We start from the raw sequence: 25,037 nt of genomic DNA on the forward strand, positions 1-25,037 counted from the left end.
CAGAAGTCTGTAATATTTTATGTCTTTGCTTTTGATTTAAATTCTTGCTCACAATTCCTTCTGAGCTTAGTGTTCCAAGAACTGACCCACAAGATATTTCCCAAGTGCGTCTAAAACTTCAGTTAAAATCACACAGCATTAGAATAAATTAGAGAAGCCTCAAATAGTTAACTGTTTGTGTATCAGTGAAAAACTAGCAGAAGGTCACTACCAGCTCCCTCTAGAACAGCTTTGAAGGGAGGAACATCGAATAACCAAAAAAAAAAAACAAAAAAAACACACAAAACCCCAAGGCTCACAAACTTGGCCCTCTGAACATTCAGTTATAGACAATAAAATAGACAAAAGGAAAAACATCAAGGGGTGCCTGGGTGGCTCAGTCAGTTGAGCGTCTGACTTCAGCTCAGGTCATGATCTTACAGTTTGCGAGTTTAAGCCCCATGTCAGGGCTTGGAGCCTGGAGCCTATTTCGGATTCTGTGTCTCCCTCTTTCCCTGCCCCTCCTCTACTTGGGTTCTGTCTCTCTCTTTCTCTCTCTCTCTCTCTCTCTCTCAAAAATAAACATTAAAAAATAATTTTTTTAAGGAAAAACAGCGAAGCATTAATACCTAAACAATATATAACATTGATCACATTTTAAAGGAAATACATTAAGTCTAATAAATAGATATGCAAAGAACATAGGCAATTCCATACAAAAGAAAGCATCCATATTTGGTGGTATTCAACATAAATAAATAAAAAGCAAATTAATGCAGCTGTAGGTACTATTTAAAAAGAACCAGAGGCGCCTGGGTGGCTCAGTCGGTCGAGGTCCGACTTCAGCTCAGGTCATGATCTCACACTCTGTGAGTCTGAGCCCCGCGTCTGGCTCTGTGATGACAGCTCAGAGCCCGGAGCCTGCTTCGGATTCCGTGTCTCCCTCTCTCTCTGCCCCTCCCTTGCTCATGCTCTGTCTCTCTCTGTCTCAAAAATAAAAAAAAATTAAAAAAATTAAAAATTAAAAAAAAAAAAAGTACTAGCCATGGACACCTGGCTGGTTCAGTGCATACAAAGTGTGACTCTTGATCTCAGGATTGGGAGTTCGAGCCCCGCGTTAGGGAAGGAATTTACTCCAAAAATAATAAAAATAGGGCGCCTGGGTGTCTCAGGCGGCTAAGCATCCGATTCTTGGTTTCGGCTCAGGTCACGATCTCACAGTTTGTGAGTTCGAGCCCCACATCGGCCTCCATGCTGACAGTGCAGGGCCCGCTTAGGATTCTCTCTCTCTCTCCCTCTTTCTCTGCCCCTCCCTTGTTCATGTTCCAGCTCAAAATAAATAAACTTAAAATAAGTAAATAACTAAAAATAAAAAGTCCTAGCCAATCATTCTACAATCGATCTATTATGACAAAAACTAGAGGGACCAGACTACAATGCAGTGATTTTTGCAAAAGGCGTCATAAGTAAAATGAACCCAACGAAATGACCCAGAAAAGGGAAGACCGAAGGGGTCGAGGAAGCTCCGGAAATCTCGTATCCCCCGTCCGGTGCTTCTCCCAAGATCCCTGATGTGCACTCTAGCACGCACAACCCCGGGGTAAAGGGGTAAGTTGAACCCCGGTGGTTTCCCAAACGTGCCTGGCTAGAGAAACCCTTCCGGGCACCACACCCACAGAAGTGACCTGTGGAACAAGCGGCGTATACACACACACTCAGGGGGACACCGGCACAGCGGCCGAAACCACCGGGACTCAGCCGGCCCGCCAGCCACCCGGCCAGCGCGCCCTGGCTCCCGTCCCGCACGGCTGTGCCATCCGCAGAATGGAAACCAAATCTGCCCCAGTGAGGCTGCCGGGGCGACGAGTCAACGCGCCTGGCACGCTGACCGGCACTGATGCGTGCGCCTCCGGCCGCGGTCAAGCCCCGGGGCGCGGTGCCACGGGCAGGGCTGGGGGGCATCCTTACCGCTTGGGCCTGCCGTCCTTCCCAACTTCCTCCTCCTCTTCATCATCACTGAACTTCAGTTTCTCGGAGTAGTCCACTTCCTCATGAAGACCTGTAACCGGGGAGGGCCAGGGAGAACGGGCAAAGCCAAGACTCAGCAGCACCAAGAGCGCCAAGAGCGCCACACGGGGCGAGGGGTGGGGGGGTGGGGGGGGCTTCCTCCGGTCGGAGCTCGTCCTGGCCCAGCTGACGAGGAGGGCCACCCAGCCAACCGCAACCACCAGACAGACACTGCGGATCAAGTGAGGGACAGCTCCGGCTTCGGGTGACAGCAAGGTGGCCCCGTCAGATTAAGCTTCCCACAGAGGACAGTTCTTAAATCTGGACAAAGTATTTTGGAATTATATTGGAAGGTGCAGAAGAGTGAACGAAAGAAAGCAGGCAAAAACCAGACAGGACCCAGATCCATCTGGCAACACAGAGGCTTGGCCAGCGTGATTCGTGGGCTGCTGCTTGTGCCCTTAGGGCACTCCCCGGCCTGAGCAGCTCAGGGGCAGAAAGTGCCCATCAGCTGGCAAGTGGGCACACACACTGTGGGAGATCCACACAGGGGAATGGTACTTTGGCCACAAAAATGAATGCAGACAGGGGCACCTGGGTGGCTCCGTCAGCCGGGTGACCGACTTCAGCTCAGGTCATGATCTTGCGGTTCGTGAGTTCAAGCCCCGCATCGGGCTCTGTGCTGACAGCGCAGAGCCTGGGGCCTGCTTCCAATTCTGTGTCTCCCTCTCTCTCTGCCCCTCTCCCACTCGTGCTTTGTCTAACTCTCAAAAATAAATAAACATTAAAAAAAAAAAAAAAATGAATGCAGACACACCCCCTCAACAAGACAAACCTTGAAAAACAAGCTCAGTGAGAGAAGCCAGACGTGAAAGGCCACATTCTATACTGGTGCTTCCATTTATATGAAATGTCCAGAATAAGCAAAACCACAGAGATAGAAAGTAGCTCAGTGGTTGCCAGAGGCTGTGTGCGGGGCTGGGGGGTAAGTGAGAGTGACGGTTAATGATACAACACTTCTTCTGTGGCTGATGAGAATGTTCTCGAACTGGACAGTGGAAGTGGTTGCACAAACTTGTCAATATACTAAAGATCAATGAATTGCAGACTTTAAAAGGGTACATGTTATGGTATGTGAAATTTGTTATATGCACTGTATCTTAGTAAAAAGGCAAAAAGCCCAATACAATGACAAAGCAGATTTAATGAAAAAGCAAGGGCAACTATATGCTGTCTAGATCACCCGTTGAAATACAACCACAAGTGGGTTGAAAGGAAAAGGATTAAAGAAAAAAGACACACCGTTTACACAGTAACACCAGAGCAGTAGTAGCATAGGACAAGACGCACTCCAAGAAGCGCTTCCAATGATAAAGGACATCTGCAAACAATACCAAGGGTCAATGTGTCCACTCACAAAAATTATAAATGTGCATATGCCCAACAATAGCTTTGAAATCAATGAAGCAGAAACTGATAGAATTAAAGGGAGAAACAGATAAATCCACAGTCACAGTGGAGAATTTACTGCTTCATTGTCTGAGAGGATCATACAAAAACATCAGTAACTATGTAGGGTCTGAAAGACATGTTCCACAACGTTGATAGTGACTAAATTGAGATTTACAGAATGTAATAATCAACAACCGTAGAATACGCATTCTTTTCAAACGCACTTGGAATATTCATGAAGAAAGATCATGTTCTGACCATAAAACAAGTCTCAGGAAGCTGAAAAGAACTGAAATCATACAGTGCATGCTCTCTGACTATAATGGAATTAAATTAGAAATCTAGAGAGCCCCAATAATTAAAATGAACAGATAAAATGAAATAGAAACAATCCAACAATGGAGAAAATGAAAGCCCAAAACTGCCTTTTAGTAAAAGATTAATAAAACCAATAAGCCCTTGGCATAAGTAAGAAAAAGAAGAATACAGATTACCCAATTAATGAGAAAGAAAGAAGTCCATCACTACAGAGCTTACAGACATCAGAAAGAAAAGGAATTGCTATCGACTTTATACCAATAAATTCAATCACAAAGAACAAATAAATCCCTTGAAAAACACAACGTACCAATATTGACACAAAACAACAAAGGGAATCTGAGCAGCCCCATTAACTACTCATAGAAATTAAATTTATTATCACAAATGTCACCACAAAGAAAATACCAGCGCTAGGTTATTTCACTGGTGAATTCTATCAAGCATTTATGGGAGAAATGATCCCAAACTTACAGAAACTCTTTCAGAAAGTAGAGGAGGAACATTTTCCAACTCATCTTACGAGCCCAACAAAGAAATTAAAAAAAAAAAGAAAATTATTATAGACCAATATCCACCATGGACATGGAGGCCAAGAACCTTAATAAAATATCAGCACATTGAATCTAGGTATACAAAAAGGTGTAGCTTAGTCTAGGAATGCAAGGTTGGTTTAGCATTAAAAAAATCAGTTGGTGCAGGGCACCTGGGTGGCTCAGTAGGTTGAGCATCTAACTCTTGATTTCGGCTCAGGTCATGATCCCAGGGTTGTGGGACTGAGCCCAGCATCAGACTCAATGCTGAGCAGGGAGCCTGCTTGGAATATTCTCTTTTTTTTTTTTTTTTTCTTTCTCTCTCTCTCTCTCTCTCTCTCTCCTCTTCTCTTCCCTGCTCATGTACATAGAAGGAAGGAAGGAAGGAAGGAAGGAAGGAAGGAAGGAAGGAAGGAAGGAAGGAGAAAGAAAGAGAGAGAGGAAGAAAGAAAGAAAGAAAGAAAGAAAGAAAGAAAGAAAGAAAGAAAGAAAGAAAGAAAGAAAGAAAGAAAAAAGCAATCCGCCAGATTACCTAAATAAAGGAGAAAAACCTTATAATCACAGCACAGGAAAATTTATTTAACAAAATTCAATACCCATTCGTGATTTAGAAAACATTCAGCAAGCCAGAAATACAAGGAAACCCTCAATCTGATAAAGAACACCCAAACCTTACAGCTGACATCAGATTTAATGGTGAAACACTAAACGCTTTCTCCACCAGATCAGGAACAAAGAACTTGAAACAACCCTGTACTGAAGTACCACACAGTATTTAGGCAAGAAATAAAAGGTATGGGGCGCCTGGGTGGCTCAGTCGGTTAAGCTGAGGCTCAGGTCATGATCTCACAGTTCGTGGGTTCGAGCCCCACGTCAGGCTCTGTGCTGACAGCTCGGAGCCTGGAGCCTGCTTCGCATTCTGTCTCCCTCTCTCTCTCTGCCCCCCTCCCACTCTCTTTCTCAAAAACAAACGTTCAAAAAAAAAAAAAAAAAAGGAAAAAAGAAATAAAAGGCATATAATCTGAAAAAGAAACATAAAACCATCCCTATTTATAGACAACATGATGGTTTATGTAGAAAATTCTAAGAAATGGGGGTGTCTGGGTGGCTCAGTTGGTTAAGCACGCAAGTCTTGATTTCAGTTCAGGTCACGGGAACTAGAGCCCCACGTGGGCTCCACACTGAGTGTGGAGGCTGCTTGGGATTTTCTCCCTCCCTCTCCTCCTTCCCCACTTATGTGGTGTGTGCACTCTCTCGCTCTTTCCCTCTTAAAAAAAAAAAAAAAAAAAAAATCTTAGAAATTCTAAGAAATCAACAGAAACTAGTAAAACTAAACAGCGTATTCAGCAAAGTGCCTACAACAAGGTCCACACACAAAAATCAACTGTATTATCTATAGGAACACCAAACATAAGAAATAAATTACACTTAAAAAAAAAAAAAAACAATGCCATTTACAGCAGCATCCAAACAACATCAACTACTTAGGAATAAACTCAACAGAAGATGTTCAAGACCTCCAACACTGAAAACTTAAACAGAACTGAAGAAAGTCAGAGATTCACCCAAGTTCCTGGATGGGAGATCCAAGGTATCATCTATCCAGAAATACATTCGACGCTGTCCTACCCAAAATGCCTCTAGGCTTTTTGTAAATACTGACAGGCTGATCCTAAATTTATACGGGAATGAAAAGACCTTACAGTCAAATAACATGAAAGGGAACAAGGCCAGAAAGCTTACGCTACCTGAACTTTAAGACTTACTATAGAGCGACAGTGTGGTGGTGGCATGAATGAATCAATACATCCAGGACACAAACAGCGTCCAGAAATAGACCCACACTTATCTGGTCAATTGATTTTTGGCAGGTGCCAAAGCAATTCAATAGGCAGAGGGAAGTTCTCCCAACAAATGGTGCGGAACCGGATATCCTGACGGATTAAAACGAGCCTCAACTCCATCTTATGTACAAGAGTTAATTCCACGTAAATCACAGACCCCAAAACAAGAGTTGAAACTATAGAAAATAAGGGAATATCTTTGCTGTCAAGGAGAGACGAAGATTTTCAGATAGGATGCAAAAGAAACAACCATAGAAAACATAAACTTACAAATTAACCTTCATCAAAATAAAAAAACTCATCAAAACAGTGCTAAAAAAAAAAAAAAAAATGAACCAACAAGACAAGCAATGGGGGAAATATTTGTAAAAAGTAAGTGGCCAAGGACTCGTACCCATGACTTACTTGTAACCTACCGCTCAAAGAAACGAGAAAATCTACCAGTTGCCAAATAACACAAGAAAACTTATTCATCAGCATTAGTCATCAGCAAAATGCAAATGAAATGCACAATGAGACACCACTACACACCCACCAGAAGGGCTAAAATTAAAAAGACTTATCACGTGGAAGCGTCGTGAGGATACAGGGGACCCGCGTTCCCCACAGCCACCGTGGAGAAAGGTTTAGGTGGGTCTCACAGGCCCGATCACACACCTTCCCTCTGACCTAACAATTCACTCCTGGGTACCGAAGGCCCTGGGTTGGGAGCGGGGAGTTGGGGGGGAAGTCTGGTGGGGGGCGGGGGAGGGGGGACATTCGGCACACATGTATCCGTTTGTCAAAACTGCATCATTAAAATGGGCACCTGTCAACGGAATTCACATGTACGTGAACGCAAATAAAAAGGATTTTAAGAGAAAATCGTCAGGTTGGCAGACGGGGCATGGTAGTTGTTGAAGCTAGGTGATGGGAAGCTGGGGGTTCATTACCCCATTTACAGTTCTGTTTAACTTTCCCATTCCAAAAAGTCTTTTTGGCAAGTTAACAAAATCTCCCATGGATCTGAGATCAAGACCAAAGGCCAACAGGAGTCCGTGCTCAGAGAGGAAGTCACCGCTGGCGAGGTGGCTGGCTGAGGGACGCACACCTTGCTGCCGGGGGGCCTTCAGCCCTGGAAAGCAGAGGCGACCCCGACCCTGAAAGCCCCACAACCCACCTGCCCAGCCGTCGTCGGCGTCGGCGTCCAGGTCGTCCAGGCCCTTCAGGTTTTCCGCGTTGATGATCGTGGGCCGCGGCGCCCGTCCCACCAGCTGCCTCAGCGGGCGGATGGGCCGAGTCGTTCCCAGCCTGCTTTCTTTTCTGATGAGGGCGAGAAGAGTAAAGATCTGGCCTCGTGTCAAGTGCACAGATGGAAGCAAAAGCCAATACTTTTCCAAAAATATGTCCCACATTGCAAAGGTTCATGGCTGCATTTAATATTTAAATCCTCTCCTTTAAGGGAAAAAAAGAAAAAAAAAAACTTCTAACGGGGGCGCCTGGGGGGGGCGGGGGGGGTGGCTCAGTCGGTTAAGCGTCCGACTCTTGGTTTCGGGTCAGGTCATGATCTCTCGGTTTTGCGGGTTTGAGCCCCACATCGGGCTCTGCGCTGGCAGTGCGGAGCCTGCTTGGGATTCCGTCTCCCTCTTTCTCTACCCCTCCCCCACTCGCACGGTCTCTGTCTCTCCAAATAAATGAAGGAACTTAAAAAAGTTAAAAGAAACTAATAATGAAAAGATAAAAGAAACCTACACCGAACAAATACGTCCCAGAGAGTATCGCCTCATTCCACAGTTTTATACACTCGGCACTAACGCCTCGCATAGCAGCCACAAACACATGCCAAAACTTCCAACTCTGTCAAGGACTCGCGATCATAATACACCCTCGTCTAGCTCCAGATCCCAGCCACCCCACACACCCTGGAGCTCTGAGTTGGTTTTCAGAGTCTCCAGGACTCTGAGCTCTGAGTTGGCTTTCAGAGTCTCCAGGAGACAAGACACCTTCGCACATGAGCCCACAATGTTGTGCAATACAACCACCGGGGGCAATTTCTACACACGGGACTATTAATGCAGTAGCCTTACCCATCTTGGTCATTCATCTGGAACTGTCTAAAAGGGACACGGGGCTCAAGACGGAGCTGGGGGAGGGGGAAAGGTCCTCGTTCCACGGTACCCTGGTTCTCTGATGACTGTGGCGAACACATCTGAAACATAACATCAATGAACAGGATTTTCCGGTAATGGCTCAAATTCTAAGTTCCCCTTGCATTCGAATTTGTTTGGGAAAAATAGAAAATGGGAGAAAGAGACAGGCAAGTCTTGGAACTTCCCAGTTAATCCTACCACCATCTCCCCCATCTGTTTCCTGCCGTCAGTAAGTGAACCTGGGGACTTGTGGTGTCCGGGGCAATGCCTGCCTCTCCTTTTTCTAAAGAACCAAGGCTGAAACAGTATCTACATCACCAGGGAAAGAAGCCGAAGACCCTTAAGATCTGAAAAGGGGGAGAGCAAACGCAGAAGTAACGGGCACTTCCAAGGCAGGGTATATCGGGGCAAAGACACTGGGAGGGGGAACCGAGGTGGATATTCAACCACTTAGAGTAGGTTCTGCCTTCGCAAGCAATCCGACTCCATGGGAAAAAAAAAAATGCACACTCTGAAAACTTACAAAAGCAGGAAGCATGTCATGGTATGTAGGTGGGTGGTATACATTTCCCATGAACTGTGAAGCCCCTTTGCGGACAGGCTGAGCCGGGCGGAGAGAGGGGTCCTTAGAATCGCTGGTACATGCCGAGGAGGGGGCTCCGTCTCCCGCACTCGAGTTCCTGCTGCCCAGCTCAGTCGGGGAGGCGCTCAGAGACGTGGCAGAAATTATGTTTCGCCCACCGCCCTCCCTCCAGCTTGTCACATCTGGAAATCGAAAGGGGGCAAAAGGGGAAAGGAAAGAGGAGGGGGGGAGGAGGGATTGTATGAGGGTCTGAAGGTCAAGGGACCCCCTCATCCACCAAAAACAAAAGCCCCGAAAGTGCAGAGTCAAGTCAAGTGGTCGAATCTGTCACGGAAGGTGGAGGACGGACACCTGGCCAACGAGTATGAACTTGCTGCGGGAAGTCGGGCGTAAAGAGAAACACAAAATAAGGTCCACTCACAGAGAAGGCAGGTAGAAGCAAGACGTGGTCTTCATGGGTGAATATAAACCACGCACACCCACAGATCGACCACCCCAAAGAAATCAGGACAGCCCGGATGAAACAGCGTTGGGCCATCTCTCCCACGATCACTGACGCGTCAGGAGCAGCACTGGCCTTTACGTTAAAACTGGACCGAGTCCTATGGTGCCTGGCTAGAGGAGCGTGCAACTCTTCACCTCAGGGCTGTGAGTCTGAGCCCCACTCTGGGTGTAGAGATTACTTAAAAATGAAATCTTTAAAACTGGAGTAAGTCCTGACGTGTTTCGACTCTGATTCAAGGTGACATCTCTGGTCAGACAGACTCCCCAGGTCATATGAAGCAGAGCCCCTCTCCCTCCAAGTGGGGGCATGAAAGGGTCTGGGGCCCTACCCACCAGGCCTTCACCCGACTTGGTCCTGCTCCAGCCCAAAGGGCCCTCCTACAGGTCACAGATTAAAACCTTCCCACCTATCGACCTTTCTAAGATGACATTTCCCACTGCCAAACATAGCAAGACGTGGGGGAATTACGGGCCAATGAGAAATCAGATAAGCCTGCCCCTTCTCAGTCAACGTATGGCTAGGAGGTGAAACACGAAGCCCCCGAGTACTTGACCCTCAAGAGAAAGAGACACAGCACAGGAGCCACAAAATCAGGGTCAGCTCCCGGCAATATGACCGCCTTGAGTGTGACCTTGGGCAAGCCCTACGGCCACTGCTCTGGCCACTCCTGCTTCTTCTCCTTCTCCTCAAATGAAGAGACGGAACTGATCCCAGGAGGCTCTGCTAGGTCTAAATTTCTGCAGTCCTACAAAGCAGGTCATCTTAATCCCAGAAAGCTACACAGTTCTCGGCCTGAGAATTTGGTTACCTGTTTGGGGCAGACAAAATAACCCACCACAGGCCCCTGAAAAGGTAACATGCTCATTAAGGAGCCACCTAGTGATCACTTCCTTTATCGGGTGTCAGTTCTAACTCTAACCCCGGGACACCCTGGGGATTAATCAGGACAGGCAGACAGAAGTCCCTCCATTTCAAGACCTGATCAAGCCCTCCCCTCCCCCCCATCCCAAACAAACAAAGTACATAAGAGCTATTTCACAACCCTTGCTTAGAACAGATGGAAAAATCTCATTCCTCAAAAAACCTTAACCTCTAACCGCTCGAGGCCACTAAAAAGAAAATCCTACCTGCAAGTATTGCTACATAATCCTGCCAACTCCTTGGCTAGACCCCAGGTGAGGGAACTGCGGAGACAAATCCTAGACTGGCTACCAAACAATCCCCAAGGGAACATGTTAAAAAACAGAGATTCTCGGGGCACGTGGGCAGCTCAGTTGGTTAAGTGTCCGACTCTTGATTTCAGCTCAGGTCAGGATCTCACAGTTCATGGGTTCAAGCCCCTGCAATGGGTCTCTGTGCTGACTGACAGTGCAGAGCCCTCCCTCTGTCTCTCTGCCCCTCCCTCAGGGATGAGCTCGCTCGCTCGCTCGCTCTCTCTCTCTCTCTCTCTCTCTCTCTCCCCCTCTCAAAATAAACTTAAAAAAAAACACACACAAGAGATTCTAATTTGGCTGAGGACGGAGGAGGGCGGGAAATCAGACTTTTTAACAAACTCCCCAAAGGATCCTGACAGGACTCCGCTAGGTTTAGGAACCACTGGCTTAGAAAACAAGCTCCTGGCTCGGGGACAGAGTTAACGCGCCCTCAGTCTGTCTTTGCCAGGACCACCTGAGCAGAGCAGAACTCACGTCTGATGACAGCTGGGGAAGCAGACAGGCCTGGCCCAACCCAGGGGCAAGTCCCACAGAGGCAGAGAGCAGACAAAGGGTCAGTAGCCATGCTTTCCAGGCAGGGAGCCTGGGCCCCGGGAGCTCGGCTTGCTGAGGACACGTATGCTTCTAACAGGCAGAGAGGCAGGAAGATGAGGGGGAGCCCCGCTGTCCCCACAGGTGCCCGGACAGGGACTGCAGCTCACTCACTCTGAGGGCGGAGGCTTGGTCCTGGCCCATACGACAGATCTAAGACGCCCCTTTCTTTGCCAGCCTTGTCCTGCCCTCCAGCTGCTTTCAGCGTCGGAAATTCCTCGGGAGAGAAGGATAACAGTCGGCTTGAGCCCCTTAAACCTGCCAAGAAAACCAGAAAGACTCAGTTAGGGAGCAAGTGAGATGGGCATCGACAGTTCTCTGCTTCAGCCGCTCCATGGGCCGGAAGCCACACTGCCCTGGCGTGAGCTCCTGTTAAGTGCCCCATCTGTGCTGGCATCTTGTGCTGGCAGGGTGGCACTGGAGACCCCATGTGACAAGGAGAGGCCAGGCACAGGCTACACCAGGCCCTAGCAGCTAACCTGCAGGAGCAAGGGAGAGGACAGCACAGCCGCTCCAGCTCGGATCCTTCACGCCGCCGGAGAAAGGCAGTAAGGACCTCCTGGTGGCCCCAGGGGACACACAAACACAGTCTTCAGGGAAATCAGCCCAGGGAGGTCAACTGCTTTCGTGTGGAGGTAATGCCAACAGAAAGGTCTGCACCCTCGTTCCACCCTCATGAGCACCGGACAGCTTACACTGCCATCTTGGGATCAATTCCCTCCTTTGCTGTCCCATCCGTTCCCCAATGCCACAGGCCCCTGAGAAGAAGCCCTGCTTTATCTCTGCAGGAGCCCCTCCCAGCACTTAACACTGGGGACCTCTGATCTATTTTGGACGAACAGATAATAACAAAAGGTGCATTCTATGGTCCAGAGTGGGATTTGGTGCTTTTATCTGGACCGAATGCCCAGCACCATCTAAACTTAACACGACAGTAACAGCACATGGCCCATGTCTAACTGAGAAATGCCTCGTTCCCTAGGCGATAAAACCAAACTCTCCCCCCTCTTCCCCACCACTGTTTCACGGACCCATGAACTACAGCAGACTTTGCAGAAAGCAGCAGCTGGGATTGGTGCAGACGCACAAGGCATAACATCCCTATTTAGCAAAAAGTCCCAGGGTCAAATACACCCGCCAGGGTGACACAATCTCCCGGTGTCACGAAGGAGCTCCACTACTCTGCGAAGGGGGACTTGGACCCAGGTTAAAAAATCCTTGGCAAGGATGAAATGTGAAAGTCATGCCTTAAACACACGCAGATCTGGAGCTTGAAAACAAACACTCAGTACTTTTATCTGCCTCAGCAGTCACGAAGGTCTTACTCTATGCGTGAATTAAACTTCCCTTCCACAGACCAGAAGGACAAAGAACCCAAAATCTCAAAGCCAAAGCAGCAGCATTCCTAAGGTTTTCAGTGCTCTACAACGTTCACCACCAATGCCGTGTGCTATGTGATCTCTGCCGTGAGAATCTGAGGCTGGAATGTCAGGGGCTTCTTCTAAGGTCCCAGATGGAACCATCCCCCTGGCCTCCACCCGCACCAGTCAGGCCCCCCCCACCCCGCCCCGGTCTGACCCAGCTGCAACAGGCCCAGACACCACTCTCCGTGCAGTGGTCTATCGACGCAGGAAGAGCCCTTCTGAACTGCAGAGTCTGAACATGTGTGTGGGCAACACCACCAAGTGCCCACCGCCCTGATGGCACCACAGACTCGTGACGGCAGCACAGGACGGGGAACCGGGGGCTGCTCCCACCTCAGCCCCAGCAGAGGCCTAGGATGCGTCTGTCCCTCCTCCCGGGCTCCTGGGCTCCTGGGCCCTGTTGCCTCCCAGACGAGCAATCACACATTTACAGAAGGTGCTGCTGTGTTTTAGAATTCTTTTCTAGATCACTTATTTTTCATAAGAAACACAATCACATGGTTCAAAAGTAAGAAGCATAGAAAACTACAAACAGACGACTCCCTCCTGCCTGCGTGCCCACCTGCCTACTTCTGACGCCCTGAGAAAACAGGCGGCTTCCCCCCTCCCTCTCAGGCTTCCTTCCGGAGACTTTTTTTTTTTTTTTTTTTTTTGATGGCACCTACATTTTCTATAAGTACACTTTCCCTCGTCCCAATTTTTTTTCATGAATAGTAACATACTCTACATATTATTCTGAACTTTTTTTTCATTTAAGAATATATCCTAGAGATCTTGCCAGATCTGTGGAAAACTACTTTTTTTTTCCCCCTAGAGGCAAGTAGTATTTCTTTAAAGCACCAACATTTAACGGACATTTCAAGTGACTGTTTCCCATCTTTCCCTACCACAATTTCGCAATTGAGTATCTTTTGAATATACGCCATTTCTCACATTGGCAAGCATCATTTCTGGGGTGATCTTCCTCCACGTGGAAATGCTAGGTCAAAGGGTGCACACATTAGTATTCTGATAGCACCAAGCTGCCTGCCAAGGGGCTGTACCAATTTACTCTAGTATTTCTTTGTATTATTTTTTTTAATGTTTGTTTTCTTTTTGACAGAGAGAGAGAGAGAGAGAGAGAGAGAGACAGACAGACAGAGGGGGGCAGGGGCCGAGAGAGAGGGAGACATAGAATCCGAAGCAGGCTCCAGGCTCTGAGCTGTCAGCACAGAGCCCGACACGGGGCTCAAACCCACGAACCATGAGATCGTGATCTGAGCCGAAGTCAGACACTTAACTGACTGAGCCACCCAGGTGCCCCTACTCTAGTATTTTTTTAATCTCTGCAGGTTTTATTTTTTATTTTCTTTTTAATTTTAATGTCTATTTTTGAGAGAGACAGAGTGCGAGTGGGGGAGGGGCAGAGAGAGAGGGAGACACAGAATCCGAAGCAGGCTCCGGGCTCCGAGCTGTCTGCACAGAGCCCGACGTGGGGCTCAAATTCATGAACCGCGAGATCATGACCCGAGCCAAAGTCGGACACCTAACTAACGGAGTCACCCAGGCACCCCTCTGCAGTTCTTTTTAAATAAAAATGAATGCATGTGATTTACTTTAAAAAATCCTAACCCACAGAGTAAAAGCTGTAGAAAGCAAAGACCACTGTTAACACAGTCTGGTGAGCACTCTCTGTAAAAAGCCTCTTTAAAGACCTAATTTTAGGGGACCGAAATGCTGGTCGCCGCTCCCCTTGCCCCCCGCCCCCGCTTATCTTGCCCCCTCCACCTCACCCCACGGACTGGAGAATCCGTAAAGCTCCCTCCTGCCCTTAGCCCCTCCACAGGAGCCGGAGTCTGACGTCAGTGGGCACACTGACTGACATGTTGGGGACAGAGCCTCCAACCACACAGGACTCCCACCCAGAAGGGGCACGTGCTGGGTAGGAGCGGAGGGTTTAGGGCAGGCAGGATGTTCGCTGTTTCTCTACACGAGCTACAGAAGGCAGCTGGCGAAGCCTTGGCGGCCAGGGGCACGCAGAAGGCCGAGGGCGCCGCGGTGGGGAGGCCGGTGGGGGGAGGGTGGTGGGAGGAAGAGCAAGCGTGGCCCGCCACTCCCACCTGCAGCCCTCTCCTTCCCGTGCGGGGGCATCGCCCAGTTTGGTCCGTACAACATGCTAGAAACATTCCAGCTGTCAGTGGTGGCTGGGGGGTGGGGAGTGGAGCAGTCTGGCCGCCCTCTCTGCCCAGGTGGGCCCTCCCCTCTGCTCTGGGCCTGCCCGGGAAGCCCTCTCACCATCTCCCCTTCCTGCTCCTCCCCGCCATCTCCCCTCTGCACAGCTGCCGCGGCTGAGGTCCTGCGGGCAACACCTCTGACACTTCCCGTGTCGGGCGCGACACAAACGGTACCAAGGACCGTGTGAGCCGTGAATGCTCTGGTGTCACCCACCAAAAAGCAAGCAGCCCAACTCCCAGGGCCTGGCTTATTTAGAAACCCAGGCCCGAAGCTCGCCCCACACCACACCACACCACACCTCCTCCTTGCAGGCCCCAGGGAGAGGAAGTAGGCGCGTGTCGGCCACACCGCTGAGCAGGTAGCAAGGGCACCAACCACACGGCGGAGTCCAGGAGCAGCAGGGCCAGCGCCCAGCCTCCCCACAGCCCCCAGGGGGGATGTCAGGAGTAATAAGGTTCAGTGAAACCAGGGAGCGGACAGGCCTGGCAGACACAGCGCCCCCACCCCCGGGGGCAGAGGTAAGGCTCCTCAGGGTAGCAGCACAGTCGGGTGAGAGATCCCACAAAGCTCTGGCCAAGGGCTGCCTAGACCCGGGCAGAACTGTCCGGAAAAGGCACTCGTCCCTCCCTCCCACCCAGCCCAACGCCACCCGACCACACTTACCACCTTCGTGTCCTGCTGGCTTTCCATTCAGCTGTGCCCATGACTTTGGTCCACCTGGCACTGAATTTGTGCTCTGGAAGAAAGAAGGAAATGAAAACAAAGCCAGCCCGGTCGGCCTGCTTTCCGCCCAGCTCCCCACCCGGGCATGGCAGCCTGGGCCCACGGTGCGGGGGGTGGGGGCAGCTCCCACGGCTGGTTCCACAGCCCAGCCAGGACTCCAACCCACGTCCGCTTCGTGCCACACTCCGGAACACTGGCAGCTACGAGGCCTTGCTCCAGAGATAAAGACCAGACCCCAATTCTAACACGTGTCTCAAAACCCGTGTGCCACCGCGAACCGAGGAGCATCGGCACGGGAGGCTGGCGTGTCTGATCTTCCGCTGGAAGGGCCACCGCACCGCTCTCCATAATTACTGTCGTTCTCCAAGGCACAACTACTCAAGTGAGAGGCCTCCCTCCTCCGCTAATCCACACTTGCCTGGCTCGGCACACGAGCCGAGGAGTTGAGCGTGCTGAAAACTCACTGCAGGCGAGGCTTTGTGCTGGGCACACCCTGCCTGAGCGAATCCTCCCACACCCTGGGAAGGTTCTAGTCCTATCCCAGCGGAGGCTCACAAAGGAGCGACCGGGCCCAGCCCAGAGGGACTTGGCCCCACTCTGCCTGTGTCCCAAGCCCCGGGAGTCCCCAACCACTGAGCCCATCTGCCCCTCCCGACAACATTCAACCAACGGCCTTCCCCTCCAACTGAAGGTGCAAACACACAAAACAAAGCTGGGGCAGCACTTCCTGGGTCAGACCTCACGTTAAATAATCACCCTTTCTCAGCACCCCCGCCTCCAGTACCACCAAGCTCAGGGCAGACGGCGGCCTCTCTCACCTTCCATGTGGAGCCGGCCAGGCGTAACAATCCATTTACCAATCAGGAATTGCCGTCAGCGCCCTGGGGTGGCCACAGGCCCCCCGCACACACGCACACAGACCACAGAAGGGATGTGCCCGCAACGTCGCAGGGCAGTGCCACCGGGGCTGGCAGGTCCCCAGGAGGCACAGGGGCACCACCTGTCCCACAGCCTCCCACTCGGCGTCCGCAGGCCGCACGAAGATGCCCCTGCCCTCGCCCACCAGAGGCACTGACCGGTTAGAGAAGGGCTCCCCGGGGGCCGAGGAGGGGTTACTAACGTTGCCGTTAGAAGGCTGCCGTGCCTGAGGCGAGGCTTTAGGGGCTGGGAAACGCTGGGGGTCCCATTCCCACCACGGCGGGAAGGGCTGCGCCCTGGACGGAGTGAGCGGCGTGCTAGCCCCAGGACAGGGCTCTGACCTCCAGCAGTTTGCTGACAGATGCCGGGACCACACCAGGCCCCAGCCTAAACCCCGCCGTGCTTGGGTACGCCACATAACAGACACCCTTCGGGCGGCTCTGAAGGGGAGTCGGACATCCAGCCAGAGCTGTCAAACCGAGGCTCTCCGATCTCTGAGCTGCCGATCCCAGGAGACAGATCCAAACTCGACTCTCTGTGCTCTGACTGCGTGACAGCACCCATGGATGCAGGCCAATGAATACAGAGTTCCGCATGAATGTGGACCTCTCTTTCCTTTCCCTTTAGTTCCAAAGGCACAGTTCAGTGTTGGGTGGGGGAGGGTGCCCTTCTGGCAGACCCATACACTGTCCCCCGTGGTTGGGTGGCACCCCAGACCTTCTGCTGCCCAGGGCACAGTACAGAACGAGAGCACACCGTTCAGGTTGTCTTCCAGAGAGCTGCCAAATGCTAGGTACCCGTCCACGCGCCTTGCGGTTTTCTACAGGATTAGGAGACCTCTCATCCAGATTTCTAACTACCAGCTAAGTACACCCTCCTGCTGGCCGCGAAACCCAGACGGACTCGGAGGGGCTGAATATATTACGAGCCCCGGCTCGGTTAAATCCTAACTTTCTGCTTAGGAAAACACTTTACTTATTTAATTTATTTACTTATTTTTAGACTTTATTTTTCAAGCAATCGCTATACCAAACGTGGGACTCAAAACTCACAACCCCAAGATCGAGAGTTGCGTGCCCTACTGACTGAGCCAGCCGAGGCACCCCTGGGGAAAACACTTTAAATGCATCAACAAATAAAGGGTCACAGATCAGTATTTCCCAAGTGTGTTCTGAGGGACAGTAGTCTCTAAAGTCAGTCAGTTAGAAAGATTTCCCAGGACAAATGAGTTGGGGGATGCTGTCCCCACTGTGTCTTTACAGAGTCACAGCACACGTCAGCACGTTAAAGACACTGATGAGAAGTGTGACAGTAAAGGAGCATGCTTAATTTTTTCAACTTACCTGACCCCCAAACGTTCCCGTGGCCTAACCAGTCCCCACGGCTCACATTCAGGGGACCCTGACCTAGCGTAGAGCTGGCCCCAGCGACCTTGCCTCCAGGTAAGTCACCAGGAAGCAAATTAGGTGTCCGTACTCTATTCTGCATCTGGGGTCTTTCTCCAAGAGCCGTGCGTTCAGGCACCTCCTGGGAACTGGGATAACCTCCCACGCTCATTTTCTGCAGCCACCCGCCAGGCTCACCCCTGGAAGGAACAGGTCACGCGGCACCTACCTCCTGGCTGCTCGACTGTGTCGGCTTCTGTAAGCTGGAGACAGGCCTCTGCAAACCCGGCTGCGGCAGCGACTCCGGCGGCTGAGAGCCCGTCGCACTGGAACTGGACAAGGCAGGGGGCGCAGGGGTCAGATGGGCACGCGCGGTCCCCTCCGCGCTTCCCACAGCGGCGGCTGCTCGGTGGCCCAGGGGCAGCACAGAACCTCTCCAGCAGACTCTGACGCCTCAGAGCCCACAAGAAGCCGGGCCCCATCCGAGGCCTGCCCGCTGACGTCTGCCGGGCAGGACGGTCCTCGGCCCCCTGGCAGGGCTTTCCTGCAAAGGCTAGAGGTTCCCCACAAACAGGTGCTGCAGGGGCTGCCAACAGGGAAACTGAGTCAGCACAGCGAAGGGGCTCTGAGCCCCTCGCTCCTGACCAAGAGCTCATAGCTGTACAGGGGGCTGATTGCTTCGCGACGTGATTTTTTTCTTCTCCTGGCTTATAGAAGAAATACATGCCCGTAGTGAAAATAAATGTATAAATATAGAGAACACAGGATTTGTCACGATCTCATCCTCCAGAGAGAGATGCCAAGCAGATTTTTCTATATGTGTGTGTGTGTGTGTATATATGAACATAGTATTTTTTTTAACACCACACATACAATTCGTAACCTGTTTCCTACTTACTGTATCGAACATGTTTTTAGGACAACGCCTGGATCTACCTCTTTGTTCTAGTGACACAGTGTAGCCGGCTAGATAGGCCCTAACTTAACAATTCCCATCTTTTCTTCCCATTACCGGCGAAACCACAACGAGCACTTTTTATACATAACTCGGCACCCTTTTGTGTAGGTAGTCCAGTAGTCTAAGCTCTCAGAAACAGGACCGCTGGATCAAAAGAGGTTTTGAAACTTAAGAGATATTGCCCAAGCGCGCTCCCCGGAAGGCGGGGTGAGTCGAGACACAGTCCCCAAACAAGTAGGGGCTCCGAGGAAGACGTCTGCTCACCCAGAGCCTTCCAGCCCACTCCCTCATCCCGATGGGACCCAAGGAGGGCAGCGGTCTACTCCGCCAGTCGCCCAACGCCAGGGGCTCCCCGGTCAGCTGAAGCCAAATGCTCCACACACAAGCTTCCAGGGTTTATGTGATCCAAGGAAGTCACCGGGCAGGATTCCTCCGTAATGAAGGCCACTCATCTCTTACTTCACCTCCTACCTACAACAGAAGCTTCCGGCGAGTGTTGCTTCTGTGTTCTCCAAGCCTCAGCGTGGAGTCCCAGCAGCCGTGGCCCTCCCTCTGTCACCTCCCCGCCACTCCCGAGGAGGACGTGGCCCCGGGGCAACGGAGGACGGCGCCTGGGGTCCACGGCCTCGTCCGGTGTTCTGTTTCTGCCTCTTCCCTGGCTGGCATGCTTCAGCGCCACCGGCCCCATGAAGGCCGCCTCATCCCTCCCGTGCCCGTGTCGGCGGGAGCCGATACCGGGAGGGAGCGATGCCTCGTCCCCTCTCTGGCAACTTCCCGTAGCAGCAGCATCGCAACGCTCGTGCTGGGATGTGCGGTGTCCGTTTCATCAGAGAACCTGTAGCATCTACCGTGTGCACTCTGGAATGACAGCGGTGGTAGCGGCACCTGCCGCGTGTCCCCTGCCAGGTGCTGCGCCAGGTGCGCGACTTGCGCTGCCCGGTCTATTTCTTGCGAGCAGCAGGCAAGGCCGTAGTCCTGCCGCGCAGGAGGATGCGCCGGACCGCACCGATCAAGCGAGTCTCCGAGTTCCGCGAAGCCAGCAGCAGGTAGCCCGGCTGACTCTGAAAGTCGGGCCACACCCCCGGCCCAGTGTGACCCCTAAACAAATCGTGAGAGAAGTTTTAAAACCAGCTTTTCAGACCCTAGTTTGGTTACTGCTACCCCACGCTCATCTGAACAAGTGACGCGCTCACTCTCTACGTCTTGTGTCGAGTAACTGCGCGAAGTTTCACAGAAGCTACCGCGGCCGTTCCCGGTGAGAGAAAAGGACACCGGCCGGCGGGCTGCACCCTGGGTCGTTTACTCTCTGGATCCCGAGCCTCGGCAGCCAGGGCACAAGAGATGGAGGGCAGGAAGACGCACGGGACCGAGTTTTGTTCTCATCCCCCGACGGGCAAACCCCAGCATCAGGGTCCCATTCCTCTCTGGTCCCTTCCCAGTGCAAATCCCAAATCCTGTCCCCTGGCTGGCGCCCAGAAGACCTGCAGCGGAAGGGGAGGGACACGGGCTTGGGCAGGAGGTTACGTGCCCGGGGCAGAGCTGGCACCGGCCACGCTATGCAGCAGCAGCCACGACACTCACTCTGTTGCCATGATGGGGGTTTCTGTGCCAGACCCCGGGCCTCCGAAGGCTGCCGGAGGTGGTGTGCTGGCAGCGGGGTGAGCCTAGCGAGGCTGCACACCCGCCCCCACTAATGAGGATTCTGGGTTGCCACCCTTCATAACTGGGTCTGTTTGGAGCAACTAACCGCAGCAGTCTGTGTGGGACGCCGCTGACCCCGCACTTAGAAGTCGGCCTCCTCAACCCGGAGCCCAGCACACAGGATGCCCCAGAATGGAGCGTCCAAGCACCCGCTCTGGCCACAGTGGCCCTTACTGGCTCAGGCACTGGCTCTGAGGCATTGCATAAGCCCCTCTGGGGGGAGGAGGTCCTTCCTAATAAGGCACAGGCGACGCTGGTCACTGGGGACAAGGCGGCCCACGGAGGCAAGGCTGCGTCAGCTCCAGAAGCCAGGAAAAGCGAAGGCAGGGAGGAAGAACCAACCAAGCGGGGGGGAGTCCGAGCAAAAGCAGCCTCCCTCCTCTGGGGTCACCCGGTTCTCCAGCTCTGCCTTCTGCAGAAGGAAAGGGAGCTGCCGGGCTCCGTGAGGCCCCGGCTCGCCACCCACCTCTTTGGGTCTTGCTGGTCCTGCTTGTTTGCCCATCCCGTTCCGTCCTTGGGAACGATAACGATGTTGGGGTCGTTTCCTCTGTTTTCAGACTTCAAGCTTGGCAGGTTTGCAGGGGGCGGCATACGCCGGGCTGTGGCAACTTTCCCGAGACTCTGTAAGCCATGTCGAGGAATAACTGTAGGGAGAGAGCGGTGGGGGCGGGGGAGGAGTTTCAGAAGCTCTCGCAAGCTCTAAGCGATGACGGCAGACGGCCGAACCACCACCGAGGGCGGCCCTGTGCCCACAGACCAAATGGCCTGGTAGCTGCTTTCGCCACTTTACGAGCCCTTCACCGAGGCCTCAGACACTTGGGAGCTGCTGAGGTCTTCAGAGGCTTCCACTTTACTAGCGGGCAGGAGCAGGCGTGGGGAGTTTATGACGGGGCGGGGAGCTGGGCCCAGAAACCTCCGGCCCACAGGGTAACCACCTCTCCACCACCTCTCCTCAAGTTGAGACTGCTCCCGCCTCCCTGGCAGGACCCAAGGGCCAGCCTCCACCTAGCCCCGGGCAGGGCCCTTGACATCCACAAAATCCTCCCGGGGTGTGGACAAAAGGTCCAGAACGTCAGAACCCCGAAGCCTAAAACTGGTTGCTCTGACGCCAAGTCAATTCCATTCTACCTCACAGGGGAAGAACTATCTGTGGCCAACGAGGGAACACGGTTAAGGAAACAATCCCACTGTGGCAGAGAGGGGGTATTCCTGCTCGAAATCGGACATCGAACAGGAGCAGGGGGTGACTGCACGTCCCCAGAACTGCCTGGTGACCACTCCGTGCCCCGAAGACCATCCGGCCAGGCGGGGACCCTGGGTCCTCACAGTTCAGGACCTGGAGTTTCTCACGGAAGGGAAAGCATAAAGAAGTGGCCTCCAGCCCGGTTCTTACCTGAGGATCTGACCGCGTCTACTGATTTTCCTTTATACTTATCAAACAGGCTGAGAGTCGAATACTTGCTTTTCCCATCCTTGCCCTTGGTTATTTGCCCCAAACGATCGGACATTGCGATGAAATGTCATCTAGTAAGGAAATTTTTCTCGGCACCGCTCCCGATCTGCCTTTGAAATGTAAGAGAGGAAAAAAAAAAAAAAGAAAAAAGAGTGTTAATCCGCCAAAGTCCCTGAGCCAGGGGGCTGAACCCATCAGGGATCACGGATCTCCTTGACGACCTGAAGAAAGCCCTGGATTCTGTCCCCAGAAAAACACCCTCACCGTGCACAGGCTGTTTCGCCCACATTTAAAGTGTGTTTCATTGTAGGTACCTTCCCCAACCCAAGTTCAGAAGTCTTACTCTGTCTGAACTGACCAGAGTCTACTGCTCACCAGTGACACAGAAATGTAAACTTTTCCACACAGAGTCCTCCGGCCAAGTCAAGGACCGCTCTTCAAGATGGAAAAACAAATCCTCACCGCTGTTATCTACCTAACATGAAAAACTAAGGCAGAGCGTACGTAAGGAGGTACGTAACCTGCTTGTGGAAGGCTGTTCATGTCGAGGATGAGCAAAACCAAATCAAAGGGAAGCCACCAAAATCAGTAAGTCTTCAGGAACAGCTGGGTGTGTGCACTTTTCAAACTAAAGAACCAGCCTCCAGAGAAAAAACACCTGCGAGGGGAACGTAAGCGGGGTTCTCTGGGGCGCAGGCGTAGAAGAGGAAGCAAGGACTTCCCAGGGAGAGACCACTTGGGGGGCCGTAGCGGTGACACCGCCCCCTCCACTCAGAAAATCTTGAGGGGATGACCAACAAAGAAGCCCCTTCCCCCTGCCACTTTCTGACTTCCTCCGGCTTCACCGAGTCTATTAGCCGTTAAAGCATTAATTCACTCACTCATGCATTCACTCAAACACCTAGCGTGTGCCTGCCAAGGGCGGGTGAGTGCCACATGGCAGGCACTGGGGACTCAGGGCCACAGGTTCTAAAACTTGATCATGATAAACTCGGAGAAGTGCCCACCACTTCCCGTTGGAATTAATGGATGGGAAGAAAGCTAAACCATCCGCTTAGGCATAGTGCTAATAATGTCTTTAGTGACAAAATGGAGGGAACCATAAAAACATCCACTGGTAATAAAAAGACCTTGGTGGCCCCAGCAGTACGCTTTGCCGTCTTATACTCTTCCGAAGCCACGCAGGCCAGAAGGAACACGTGCAGTGTGCTGGCAAAGTGTTCTGCACCCCCAGAGATGACTCTAAGATAAAACCCTATACATTATGATCCAAGACTTTGTATAAAGCGCAAGGGGCAAAGAGGCAAAGATCAATTATAAACCGAGGCCAAGAAAAGCGAACCAGGGGACAGTGACATCACACGGAGCCCGGTGCCACGCCAAGTGTGAACCAAGCTTGTTCTGACACAAAGCCGGGAACATCCACCCTTTCATTCAAGAAATCCTGACAGTGAAAGAGATGTGTAGGAGAATCAGCCTCCATGAAGAAACCAACCAGAAATGCTCGAAAGTGCTCACAGCTCCCAAGTTTCCATGTTACATGCCAGCAACCCTCCCCCAACGCGCCTGCCTCGTGTGCCAGGAGCAGAGTGACCAGGAATGGAAACTGGCCAAACGTGTCCAATTTCTGATTTTGGTGCCCAGGGGTTCCATAACGTACCTCTTTCTTTAAATTTCCCTCCCCGGAGCTGGCTCCAGGGAGTTTCTGCCCTGCCAGGCCCCAAAGTCCCAACTGGAAACAACATCCCTCCCCCACGCTCAGGGCAGGGACTAGATTTCATTTTCATCAGAATAAGTGGCATTTAACAGGCTATCAAATGTAAGTCAACTTGAAATTCTCTATTAAGATCAGAAGAGATCTAACTTCTAGACACTTCTATCAAATCAAAAGATCATGCAGATAAAAATACAAAACACCACACCCACACACCCCACACTACTAACAAGCCCTGGAAACTTCCAGGGTGGGCGGTGACGGCAACATGTGGAGCCTGCGTCACAGAGCTTACAGTCCCAGTCCCCAAGGGGTGGCAAACACTGGTCGGCGACCGGCCAATGGCCTGTCTGTCACAAAGCCCTCAAGCTAAGAATGATTTTTTAAATCCGTTTTCACCTTTGTTTAGAAAAACAAAGAATGTGTGATAACCCCATGTGGCCACAGGTAAGAAAACTTTGCAGACCCTGAGCCTAAAAGAAAAAACCTTGAGCAAGCACTTTGAAAAGTCCCCAGGAGGGAGGGGCGCCTGGGTGGTTCATTCAGTTCAGCGTCCAGACTCTTGGCTCAGGGTTCGTCAGTTCGGGTTCGTCAGTTCGTTTCCAGGTCTAGGTCTAGGTCTAGGTCTAGTTCCAGCCCTGCATCGAGCCCTGCATCGGAGGCTGCTTGGGATTCTCTATCTCCTTCTCGCTCTGCCCTTCCCCTACTCGCTCTCTCTCACAATAAATAAATAAACTTAAAAAAAAAAAAAAGTCTCCAGGAGGGAAACATGAGAGTGGGGAGAGAACCAGGGAAGAGGCCCTACTGCTCAGCCAGGAGACGGGGCAGGGCTCAGCACAAGGGGGAGGGGCCCAGGCAGAGCAAATTATACCCTGGACTGTGAACTGGGCCCTTAGGGACTTGTCTACTTAGTACTTTTTACAAACTTGTGTAGCATGCTGCATAACCAAGAAGTTCACATCCTAACTCCCGGACCTGTGACTTCCTTACCTTAGCAAGCGAGAAAGGGATTCTGCAGATATGATTCACGTAAGGATCTCAAGATGGGGATATTATCCTGGATTATGTGGACAGGGCCACTGTAATCACAAGGTCCCTAGGACAGGGACGGGAGGGCCAGAGTCAGAAAGGCGTGCCATCCGGAGCTAAGGCTGGGGCCTGCTCTTCGAGGATCAGTGGGGCCGCTGCAGAGAGGTGCAGGAGCCCCTGGGAGCTGGAGAAAGCAAGAAAACGATTCTCCCGTGGAGCCTCCAGAGGGAACCAGCCCAGCCCACACCTTGACTGTATGCAGCCCAGTAAGATTCACCTGAGACTTGTGACCTCCAGAACTGTAAGAGGATAGGTCTGTGTTGTTCTAAGTCACTGGATTTACAGTAACCGGTTACAACAGAG

General features: G+C 51.8%; 1 protein-coding gene across 10 annotated transcripts in view; it reads right to left on the reverse strand.

Moving 5' to 3' along the window:
• Positions 1 to 25,037, reverse strand: part of PRRC2B (proline rich coiled-coil 2B) — an 88,521-nt gene that overhangs the window by 38,287 nt on the left and 25,197 nt on the right. For 8 of the 10 annotated variants that reach the window (XM_058693771.1, XM_058693772.1, XM_058693769.1 and 5 more), the window contains exons 2-10: positions 21,872 to 22,041; positions 20,945 to 21,122; positions 18,049 to 18,151; positions 15,457 to 15,529; positions 11,270 to 11,413; positions 8,786 to 9,027; positions 8,200 to 8,321; positions 7,293 to 7,435; positions 1,948 to 2,038 (exon numbers count right to left, since the gene is read on the reverse strand). In XM_058693771.1, coding sequence (XP_058549754.1) covers positions 1,948 to 2,038; positions 7,293 to 7,435; positions 8,200 to 8,321; positions 8,786 to 9,027; positions 11,270 to 11,413; positions 15,457 to 15,529; positions 18,049 to 18,151; positions 20,945 to 21,122; positions 21,872 to 21,986 — 1,211 coding nt within the window. In that variant the 5' untranslated portion in view covers positions 21,987 to 22,041. Of the gene's footprint in view, positions 1 to 1,947; positions 2,039 to 7,292; positions 7,436 to 8,199; positions 8,322 to 8,785; positions 9,028 to 11,269; positions 11,414 to 15,456; positions 15,530 to 18,048; positions 18,152 to 20,944; positions 21,123 to 21,871; positions 22,042 to 25,037 lie in introns of those variants that run through there. The other 2 variants (XM_058693767.1, XM_058693773.1) reach the window with 2 other exon arrangements.

The sequence above is a fragment of the Neofelis nebulosa genome, chromosome 12 (assembly GCF_028018385.1).
Source record: "Neofelis nebulosa isolate mNeoNeb1 chromosome 12, mNeoNeb1.pri, whole genome shotgun sequence".
Lineage (NCBI taxonomy): Eukaryota > Metazoa > Chordata > Mammalia > Carnivora > Felidae > Neofelis > Neofelis nebulosa.